The sequence below is a fragment of the Acanthopagrus latus genome, chromosome 12, assembly GCF_904848185.1.
Source record: "Acanthopagrus latus isolate v.2019 chromosome 12, fAcaLat1.1, whole genome shotgun sequence".
Lineage (NCBI taxonomy): Eukaryota > Metazoa > Chordata > Actinopteri > Spariformes > Sparidae > Acanthopagrus > Acanthopagrus latus.
The window spans coordinates 18,830,398-18,842,164 of record NC_051050.1 but is presented as its reverse complement, the minus strand read 5'-3'; the positions used below and the strand labels follow the sequence as shown (position 1 = coordinate 18,842,164).

The 11,767-nt window shown below is 40.2% G+C and overlaps 1 protein-coding gene and 2 non-coding genes across 3 annotated transcripts; all 3 read left to right on the top strand.

The window, feature by feature from the left end:
- Positions 1-2,261: 2,261 nt before the first annotated feature.
- Positions 2,262-5,596, top strand: rpl37 (ribosomal protein L37). The gene is made up of 4 exons (XM_037118019.1): positions 2,262-2,411; positions 3,186-3,321; positions 3,638-3,722; positions 5,486-5,596. The coding sequence occupies exons 1-4, from the start codon at positions 2,409-2,411 to the stop codon at positions 5,553-5,555; spliced, it is 294 nt and encodes a 97-aa protein (XP_036973914.1). The 5' UTR covers positions 2,262-2,408; the 3' UTR covers positions 5,556-5,596.
- LOC119030647 lies at positions 3,035-3,114 on the top strand. The gene has a single exon (XR_005078362.1). It is a non-coding gene; the product is annotated as a small nucleolar RNA SNORD72 (small nucleolar RNA).
- LOC119030646 lies at positions 4,673-4,751 on the top strand. Its single transcript, XR_005078361.1, has one exon. It is a non-coding gene; the product is annotated as a small nucleolar RNA SNORD72 (small nucleolar RNA).
- Positions 5,597-11,767: the final 6,171 nt, after the last annotated feature.

The following is an 11,767-nucleotide window of genomic DNA, read 5'->3' as shown; positions in this document are numbered from 1 at the left end:
AGCTTTGAAGTAAACTTCCACATCTCCCACTGTTTTAAGGCCTGAAGTCTTATTCAGTCCTTGACAGGAACACTGTGGGGAGCTGAACCCTGATGACATGTCAGCAGCACCCTCTCTGAGACAAACTCCTGAGAGAAGTCAGTGAATCTTTCCAGCGCCAGTGCTGATAGCTGTATTAGTCCCATTGATTTCTGCCAAGTTTCCGCTTTGACGGCTGTTTGATGGCGTCATCAGAGTCCATCTGGTGCAGCCTGGGCTGCTTTAACACCTTCACAGGCAGCAGAGGCGTAGGAAGCTGTGATAGAAGTGATATCTGAAGTGGTCATAAAAGTGTGGGACTCTTCAGATGTGGGGATTTCTGCGTTTCAAGTGATCAGTGAGGGTCACATCAGTTTAGCTGAGCTACTTCAAAGAATGTGCATCACTGAAAGACTCGGGCAGAAACACAGACATCTGAATTTTCAAATCATTTTTGTTTTCTGACACTTTGCCTATCTGGGTCAAGGATGTAGAGGCAGCGAGCAGACTTCCTTCTCTCGAGCCGTGGCCTTCAGGACCCGAGGCAGTCTCAGGCCAGATCGGGTATGGAGTCCCTCCAGTATGTTCTGGATCTTCCCTGAGGCTTCTCCCACTTGGACCTGAATAGAATATCTCCAACAGGAAGCTTGTAAGAGACAACAGACCCTCTCAAAGGAAGCTCATTTCAGACTTGCATCCGCAATCTCACCACCCCGAGCGTGTCTACAGGGCTGGGAACACGTCCACGGCTGGATTAATCTGCAAAGCACCGGGGTGATAAATGAGCTGCGAGGCCCCGCTGACCCAGCTTCCTCCATCTCCCTGTCTACTGTGTTAGCATTCAATTGGTTTCAAGTACCATCAAGTACAGTTCACAAAGCAGACAACACAAGGGAGCATTCTAAGCTTAATTACACTGATGTTTCATACAAGTTAAGCTACATAATGGCACCTGAGACATCTTGTATAATATCCAAATTACAAACTAGTTATTGTATTGCCATTATTTTTCACAAACAACCAAATCTTGATAAATGAATTCCCTGGTGATACGATGACAGTGGTTAATATAGCTAAAATGCTTTATAAAGGATTTCATGGGGTTTTGAGGCACATCCTCAGACCATCAATGTCTTCATAATTCAAAGAAAACTGCAGGAAATAATAATTGTTGCCAACCTGTCCTCCATTCAAGACTTCAGTCATCTGATCGGGGTCTTTAATCTGCTCACTGTTCACATTTAAAATCCAGAGTTGATTGTGCTTTAGTGGTGGCAGCACCGGATCAGCCAAATCTGAGGTCTGCCAAAAACTCATTTGTGTAGGTGAGCATTTTAATAAATTCTCCCTGTTTTGGCGGACTTACTGTTTATTTCTCACATTGTTCTAAATTGTAGTCTCGCGTCATGCATGTTTGTGGATGAGCGTATGCCTATGTGCATACATGGGTTCTGTCTCCACACACTTTATTCTATGTGTGAGAGGCACTTTGTTAGGTGCTATACAAATAAAAGTTATTATTATTGATCTAAATCTCAAGAGTCAGGAAACTAGTATATACAGCAAATCCATAACGCCTTGACTCATCCTGTTCCAGCCTCTCCCCTCTGGTGGGCGCTACAGAGCACTGTACTCTAAAATAACCACAAAAGATTTCCTTCCACAGGTCATCCCTCTGATTAATTTAAATCAGTGTTAAAGTGTTCATAACCCCGTAAAACTAAACACATCCACTTATCTATAAACTAATACACACATATTAGCAGTTTAAAATACACATGTACATCACTATCTGTCTGTATATATGTGTGTGTAAATATTGATGTGTATACTGTTGCCATGACCACCCATTTAATGAAATCTTGTACTAAATCTAAAGATAGATAGATAGATAGATAGATAGATAGATAGATAGATAGATAGATAGATAGATAGATAGATATTGTATGTTGTTGGTCACTGCTAATCTTTATTTAGGCTATATTTATGCATATTATAGCTTTCTTTGTTGATTTTGGTTGTCTTTGCCTTTAGCTGAATGTCATAGCACAGTGAGAGCAACTTCTAAAATACGATGTAAGTCCAGAGGCTACACAAACTTTGCCAGTATAGCTAATTCTTATCAAATAAATAAACCCTTTCTCTGAATATGAAGGCTAAGTTTCCTAAATAGTTTTTATTCTTTAACCACGTAAAGTACATATGGACAATCAAAATTCAAACAATAAATCTCCTTTCGCTAAATATTTCTACAGCTATTTCTAAACGGTCTATCTGCAAAATGCTCCGTGGGGGTCACATTTCTCTGTTACACAGGAAACAGCACGGAGGGAATTTGATGCGGCACACGCTCCCCTTCCGGCCTCTTTTCCCTTAGCCACCGGACGAAAATGGTAAGCTGCAACGCTGACAGACAGAAATCTTTTAACATCTGTATAATGTGGTGTTTATCTGACTTGGACTTTTGCTGTTTCGATGTCGGATAAACGCCGTTATAGTTTGGGTGAACTATTTTTGAGATGATGTTTCATTTTAATACATTTTGACGTTGTTTCTGCTGCGTCCATCTAGCATGTATTTGCTGCCCATAGAAGTGAGGTGCAGTGAACAAAATGGCTCTGGTTTAGCCGTTAAAAAAAAACAGAAGACGTTTCGATTACCCCGAATAACTTTATTTATAACCTGGCAGGAGACTCGGGATGAGTTATTGTTATAATTCGTCTTGTTATGGTTCTAAGTTTTATTGCTAACTAGCTTTACCATTAGCCGTTAGCACTTCATGTAGCAACGAGTGTGCTTCCTGTAACTGTAAACACTTGTTAGCCTGTCATTGAGACTAGTGCAGGCTTTAATATGCCTTTTTCTTAGGGATATGACTTGAATTTGAACGGGTTGCTACCTTATGGGTGCTGTATAACCCATATCCCCTACGTGTTGCTAATACATAGGTAGTGCTCAATAGTATTGCATCCCTCTCACCCAACATCCAGTGACAATTTCTGCCACATTAGTCTAAGTCTTGTCAGTGATGTCTTTAAACACAAATGTCTGAACATATGACTTTCAGTGATTCCTTTTTCTGTGCTGAGACAAGACTTCCAGAGCTGTGGGATGAATGAGCAAAGTCTTGAGGAAATGTTCTTAAAGTCTGATCTCTTGCCTCCTAGACGAAGGGAACTTCATCTTTCGGTAAGCGCCGGAACAAGACGCACACCCTGTGCCGTCGTTGTGGGTCCAAGGCCTACCACCTGCAGAAGTCCTCCTGTGGCAAGTGTGGCTACCCCGAGAAGCGCAAGAGAAAGTGTAAGTCGCCCAATGAATGTTTTGATGGACAAGGTTATCCTTGTGCTCAAAACATTGCATAAGCGCGTGCAGTTGACTCTAGAATCGACAGGTAAAAACACCTGACAGGGTGTCCTAGAGGATGTTTTGATTGCCTTAGTGCAACAACACACACCACAGGCACCTAGTTATGGTACGGTGCTGCAACACAATGTCATGTATTATCATTGGATCATTTGCTTAAGTTAGTAAGCTGGCGGCTCACATCATGTATACCAACACTGCCAGTACACCATCTAGGGCTACACTGATGCTTACAAATGTTTTGTTTTTGTAGACAACTGGAGCGCCAAGGCCAAGAGGAGGAACACCACTGGCACCGGCCGTCTGAGACACCTGAAGGTCGTCTACCGCAGATTCAGGTATGATATTTTAAACGCAGTATACTTCTAAGATGGCACAGAGCTCATGGAGTGTTAGAGATGAAAAGCTGTTAGTCTGTGACTCTGTTCAGTTGTATTTTGCAGAATGTTGTAGTGGGATTCTCATCATTTTGGCATCAGTGATATAAACAATGAAATGTCATCTTGATGCATAGACTTAATATTTTTGTTAAATGTATAATTAACATGAAGACCACAGTGTTCATTTGCTTGAGCAAATGACTTAAAAAAAAAAAACCCAATCAGAAATGACTTGATAAACATGAAGGAGCATTGACTCACTCCCACCTGGAATATACACCAGATTCCTCTTGCCTTTCACTCCCAAAAGGAGGCTAATATTGGCATATTTTCCTCCCAGAAATTTTATTTGAGTCTCGATGTGAAATCGTTAAGAGATGCTAGATAAATGTTTGTTAAAATAAATCCCAGACTACATTACAGATCGTTGGCTCTGCTGTTGATGATGTATCATGAAAATTGTGGTTTAGGGGAAGAGGGCGAAAGAAATATGGAGTATCTACAAACGATTCCTAACAAATATTTACAAAAATAAGTAATGTCGTTCCCGAGCTGCTTTGGTTGAACTGAGTGTATGAGACACCACAGCTTTTTACTGGGAGATGCTGTAAACAAGAAGATATAAACTAAATGTCTGTGGGAATCATGCCGGTCCCAATGTAGGTATGCCTCAATTAAACTTTTTATCTTCTGCGCCAAGTCCGGACAGGAACTATCTGTAATGCCCTTTTTAACACCGCTGTGGGCAGCACCATTAATTGATGTCTGACGGCTGTGTTTACTTTAGGCACAAGATAAAATACAAGAGATTTGGCGGAGAAATTTGTTTGCTTTGCTCCAGCATTGAGATTGTGTTGGCAGCCTGTCTCTGGCCCCTTTTTCTTTTTTAATTAAAAACTTGTCAGTGCTGCTTACCAGTGATGTTCAAAAATAAATGTCTGAACAAATGAATTCAAAATGATATCAGCATTTTCTCTGAGGTAAGCATCATTGTAAGACAAGTACATAGTTTGGACACTTCTCAGAGCCCATGAGCTTGTTGAAACTTCCTATACTCCACTTAGGACACCAAGTACCTCCAGTAAAGTAACGCCTGCTAATTGCAGTTTGACTTTCTTTTTTTTCTATTGGCATATTTAATTTTGCAGTCATACTGTGGGTTTTACTTTTATACAACATGCCACTTCCAAGATCCTAGCATTGTTTGTGCTGGCTCACTTTGACACTTTTATAGAACTGAGCCATCATTAATATTAAACCGGTGCTTCCCCTGGTAGTGAAAATGTCTGCTTTTGAAAAGAGATTGAAAGCCCAATCCCACTGAACTGTAGTTACTCAATGTTGTGGTTCTTTTTGGATGACTCTGTTTTGGCTTTTTTTAAAAATTTTATTTATTTAAATACTGAAATGCCATTTGTTTGCCTACAGAAACATTGACATGCTTTGTCACAATTTCATCATTTGTTCTTGCTGTTCTTGTTCTAAACAAGTCGAAGTGGAATAAATATTTAGTTAAGAATCACTCCGGTCGTTTTATCCAATTTTGTTGTTAGCTGAGTAGCATGTGGCTACGATCAGAAGCTCTTGTGGCCTAAAGTAAAGTTTTTGGACATTCGTAATAATGGAACAAGGTATTCAATAACAAACACAGCCACTGGTGACTTTTCATAAATTGGCTTTTATCTGCATCATCCTAATTTTTTTTCTTTTATATTTTCCAGGAATGGTTTCAGGGAAGGCACCACCCCCAAACCCAGACGTGCTGCAGTGGCCGCCTCCAGCTCATCCTAAATTACACATTTTTGGTTAAATAAATGTGATGTTAAACAGGAGTTTCAGTCTTGTCTCTGGTCTTTAACCTTAATTAACTGGCCAGTAATGGCTAAACACAGGTTGTGACTGGTGTTAGGTTAGATACACAGATGGTTGATGTTCTCACTTGGCTTATCTGTGCAGATCACTGGTTTAAAAATAAGCGTCTGGCTGTCAAAACTAACACAAACTAAAAATAAAAGGCATTTTTAGAAAAAAGGAATCACTGTATTGGAGGTTTTGTAGCGGTGTCGAGGGAATCTGGGATGTTAAAGAACGACTTTCATATTTGGACTGAACACATTGGCAAATTTTTATTAATGTGGAAGTGACACTAAGCTAACACAGTGCGGTTGTGAAACTCTGACATTAAGAGAGAAATGTTTTGGAGATGCTCATCTCGAGGTCCAAACATGTTCTGTTGAAGTCCAGGAGCTACTGTTCCTGTTTTGTAATCTAGAAGTTTTGAGGATATCTCCGCTTTGATAAGAAGATCAAGTCAGTTGGTTTGTCACTGACAATATACACACAGCTTTTAGAGGCTTCAGTTGAAATTGGGACAGCTGTTGGTAATGTGTTTCATTTCATCAAATAGGAACTGCACAAATGAACCCTTCTGGTCTGATTATGACAGGAAATTTATTTCAAAAGCATGAAAATGATCAAGTTCCCATGACCTAAGAAAAATCTGTATCAGCGGAGGGATTCCTCTCCCAGCACTGTCAGACATGCATGTCAACTGTACTAAACAACAATCTGAGAGTACACGTCACAATTATTTCGTATCTGATGGAAGTAGATCAAATAAAACAATGATGGATGTGAATCCAGGATGACAGATGAGGCAGACCTTTGTTCCTGAGTGAAAACAAAAGGCTAATATCAGAATGAACCAAAGATGAAAGGATAAAATATCCTCTGAAGGTTTGGACCTCCAGAAAAGATTTAAAATTAACCTAAAATTGTACATTACATTAATGTTGACAACTACTTAGTATAGTGGGTATTACTTATTAACTTTATATAGCACTTTTTGAAAACAAGTTACAAAGTGCTTTACAATAAAACACGAGTTAAAAATCCAAACAAAGATATATAAAATAATTTAACTAGTTACAACAATTACCATCAATTAAGAAAAAGCCATAAAAGTAAAAAAAAAAACAAAAAAAAAAACGTAAGTTTAAAGAAGGGATTTAAAATAGGATACTGAGTTTGCCTGACTGAGATCTCCAGGCAGGGCGTTCCATAGCCAAAGGGCACGAATAGCAACTGCTTGGTCACCTTTAGTGACAAGTCCCTGCTGGAGGATCTCAGGCGGCAATCAGGCTCACAAGGAGTCAGCAGATCACAAATATAGGCAGGAGCCAGACCATTCAAGTTTTTAGAAACAAGCATTAAAATCAATTCTAATAATTCACAGGTAACCAGTGAAGGGCAGCAACGATTGTTGCAATGTGGTCACATCTTTTAGTACAGGTTAAAAACCTAGCAGCAGCATCTTGTATCAGCTGCTGTCTTTAGATGTTTCGCCTGCTGATACCAGAATAAAGTGTGTTACAGTGGTCCAGTCTGCAGGAGATAAAAGCATGGGTGACCTTTTCTAAGTCTGCAGAGGACAGGAATGACCTGATCTTTGTTAGCTGTCTCAGTTGGGCAAAGCAGGACTGCACCACTTTAGTCACCTGAGTATAAAAAGATAACTCTGAGTCAAAGATTACACTGAGACTGATGGATATTGTGTACAAGATTGTTCCAAGGATGATTAAATGAGATGAGATGCTTTCAGAAAAGCCCTAGAAAAAACAAGGTTATGAAACACTGCAGTTTTCTGAATTGACTCAATGCCTGCTAATTTGATTGCATGTCAATGAATGAAGTAACTGATTTAACTTTCCTTACCTGATGACCAATAAAGTGTGAACTCATCACATTACGTCACAGTGGTCTGTGAGCAACTGGAATCAATGACAAAACATAAACATAAATCATCATGAGTCGTTTGTTTGCTTTGCACTGCTGACGTATGAGGTGGATTAAAGAATTTCACCACCGCTTGGGGAAGCTTCCTCACTGACGTCATGTATTTCCGATTGACCTGAATGTTAAGTGCTCCTAATTGTTCATTTGATTTTACATTAAATGACCTAAATATTTACTAGAACTCTACTCTGTTTATGTCTTGTGTGAAAGACATTAGTGCAATCAAATGATTCAATTCCAGAGCCAAAACTTTTCACCCTCTTGACATTGATTTGGGCCAAGTTTATTCATTCAAGTAAGATGGCTTGAATAATATACGACCCATCAGCTCTTTGAGATAGAACACCATCCAGGCACAGAGGGCACTGCCCGGCTATGGCTGCTCAGAAACCCTTACAGGACCTTGGTTGACCTTTGCCGACTTCTTATCCAACATGCAGCTGGAAGACAGATCAAAATTGGCAGCTTTAATGGGCAAAGCGACGAGTTTCCAAACATCTCTAACAACAAAACAAGTCTAAATATTTAGCCGGAGCCAAACAATACTGAAAGCGGGAGGGGAGGAAAGGAAGAAACAAGTTCACAACTGGGTCAGGAGTTTGAGTTTCATGTTAGTGGAAGGAAACCGTTTGACAAGACCAAACACAGTGGAGAATACCCAGCAGTCAGGCTTTATTCTGCAGAAACCCAGCCAGATTCAGGTTGATCAGGAAAAGACTGATTACCAGAAAAACAGTGGCGTGTATCCATGAAAGTGTTGGTGGCTTTCCAGTTAAAAGACAATTGAGTCCTTTTCTGATTCATTCTAAACACCTGTGTTACCGCTTCAGCTGTCATAAATTCACTGAATCATATTTTGCCTTCAAGGGTTTTTTGTGTTTTCTCGATACCTCCCTGTACCCTGCCAACAAATGTTTGTTTGTTTTTGGATCTGGCAAGTTGTGTAATGCAACAGCACAAATGCATCATCACTGACAGATAAACGCTCAAGGAATGAGGGCAGCAGAATTGCTCAACATATCTCTTGGTACTGCCAAAATACTCTCCACCTCTATGAAAAGTGCTGTTCTACCTCTTCCAGTTCCACTACAGCTTATATGTTTAGCGTAGCAGTGTCTTTAATCATGTGTGCATCCAGGTTAAGTAACTACATGCGGAGGTTGTGCCTGCAGGGACCCCCACACAACAGAAACACAAGTGGTCCAGCAGTTTAACTTGGAGTGATGTGGTCGTCTTCCTGATAAATCCCGAGCTCCATCAGAGCCATCTGAAAAACATTTATTTCAGAAGGTGAAAGTTTAACTCTGTTTCTTCTTCCATGATTATAACTACAGCTTTTAGGTTGGCTGCTTAAATGTGTTACAGCAGTGGCTGCAGCCTCTCTATCATTATATTGTTGAATAAACACTGTATGAAAGGGCTTAATTTGTGCCAGATCCTGCCTTCCTAAAAATTGTAAACAGCTGTTTCTTCTTGCCTCCCCTGATGTTTTTCTTAGCAGTTATTGTGAATACTCTAGTTAATAGATGTAAATAAATGGACCAAAAAGACATCAAATCTCATTTTAACACCTCCTAAACTGGTAACAGTCTTCTAGAGTTCAGCACAAGTCTCCTCTGTGCTTCCTGAACTCCAGGGTCAGAGGCGATACCATCCATTACATCCACACAGTCCCAACACACTTCCTCGACTTTGGCCTTGTGACCCGTGCTGTCACTGTGTTCCCACTCCAGTGAAGCGATAGAGGTCATATGTGCAGCTCAGAGACGGGCCGGCGAACCAGTGGGCCAGAAATGTCCACTGTGGTTCTTGTTGTTCAACTAATAAAAATAATGTACATTCTCCTTTGTTTGCAATGTTCGTCATTAAGAATCTGTTTTTTAATGTTTATTTTTCATGTGCCTAAGCTCAGTGTACTGCATTTTTCAGTCATGCTAAATATATCGGTTTTGTTGGAAGGGCTGACATGACATTCATGTTGCCCAGAGGATGAATCATTTTGGTGGTCCCTCACTTGTAATCCAGAGATGACAGAGTATGACCAATACCCATTAAACTTATTGTTTAGTGCTAATTAGCCAATGCTTAAATGTTAACATTTTAAACTAAGGTGGTGAACATAGTAAACATTACAGTTGCAAAACACCAGAATATCCTTGTGAGCATGTTAGCGTAGCATGGCTAGAAAGTCTTGCTTTACATTTAATTCTGCTTTGTTTTCCTGCCTTTTTACATCTTCCCACTTAATGTGTATTTTTCACTGTATAATAAACCCATTGTATTGTATTTGTTGTATGAAATGAGACATACACTGATCCTTGAAGTGAATCAAATTGATCATCTCATTACAATCAAATGTTTTGCTGGAAAGCCTTGAGTCCTGGCAACCGTGTGGATTTCACTTGACACGCACCATCAAAACAATAGTCACCATCAGAGCTCAAGGTGTGGACCTGGCCTCTACATTCCTCAGAAGCCAATTAAATTGTGCATCCGTGCTAGAACAAGTCTGATCCACGGCTGCCCCACCGTGACTCAAAACCTCAGGCGTGCCCAGTGGTGTCTGGCACCAGGGCCCTGAAAGAGTTTTCCTTAAGTCCTGAGGGTTGCAAGTTGGAGCCTTCATGGCTACCATGAATATTCGAGCAGATTGGGATCTTGAAAATTCGGATGCCATTTCATGCCTTGCGGCCTTTATCACTCTCCTCAGACAGTACCTGAGAATGTTTGTAGGGAAGAGTTAGTTTTCCTGTTGATGGGCTGGTGGTATATGCAAGACTCCACACATGTCAGGACCCAAGTTTTCCCAGCAGAATATTGCAATGTGACAAGTTGATTTGGGTAATTTATTTCCCCTTTAAATGTTCTGACTGATCGGTGATCAAAGTGTTCTTATCATCATGGGTTTTTCAAAGTAAAGCCATCATGGGGAGGTCAAGGAGCGGCTGCTGCAATCCCTTTTATCTGAAGCAAATCTTTTTTTCCCTAGAGGACATTTTGACTTATCATAGCGCAAAAAGCACTGGGGCAAACAAACGTTAAATTACCTCCACCAATTTTGCCAATTACTCAGTTTGCAGGTTTTGAGGAATAACTACAAGATATGTAAATAACTGGAATTAAACCGTTTGCAGCCCAGTCATCCAGATATAATGTTAGCAATTGAGATTTATTCAAAAGACAGTCCAGAATTGACATAAGTATCAGACGTGGCCTATTATGTTCAAGTTATTGAGGGGTTGAGTGGATGGTGGTTGCGTTATTACAGGCCACAATGCTCTAACCCAAACCAAGTGTTTTTGTGCCTAGAACTAAGCAGAGCATTAGCACAGCACTGTGATGAGAGAGAAATATAAAATTCTACCTAAACAGACAGAAATGTTAAATTTGAATGAGTCTGTGGTTGTATGTTGCATTGTGGGTAATGTTGGCACCAGGTTTTGAAACAAACTCCAGTGGTTTGGCATCGTGGCACTCACACATAAACAAATGATCAAAATCAATGCGGCGAAACTGGAGCCAACATTTTTTTTTTATATCACACATTCTTCTTCCTTTTCAAAGCCTGGCGCCTACATTTCCCACAATGTTGTTTAGATACAGAGTGGTCTCATATTAATACTGTTGAAAATTCTGCACTCCTCACTATAACTGCCACTTTTTTTCTTGTACATAACAGTCTTCATTTTTCATTCATTTTCTTCATTTTTTTAAATGTATTTAATGTTTAAAACTATTCCCTGCACATTGAGAGCAAACCCTAAGTCAAATTCCTTGTTTTGTGTCCACATGCTTGGCCAATAAAGCTCCAAAATGACTCCCTCTGAACCTGTAAACACACTCCAAATGCATAAATTTGGTGGTTCCCCTCTAATGGAATTACCAGGAACGTAAACCTGATGCAGAAAAATGTGATTCGGCCGTCACAACTGTGCTTTTTCATACTGTGACGTGTCCGGAGGTCTTCCGTGAAGCTGGATAACATTCCTTATCAGTAGAGGGATGGCAGCTGCTTCCATCCTGTATAATCTCTAATATTTATATGTATTATCAGAGTCTATAAATCAAACTGACCTGGTGAGAGAGGAGGAGAGGCAGCATGGAGAAAGATAAAAAGCAGGCACATGCAGTGAGGAAGATATTAAAGAGTGAGTCGTTTGACCCGCAGGGGGCGACACACACACACACACACACACACACACACACAC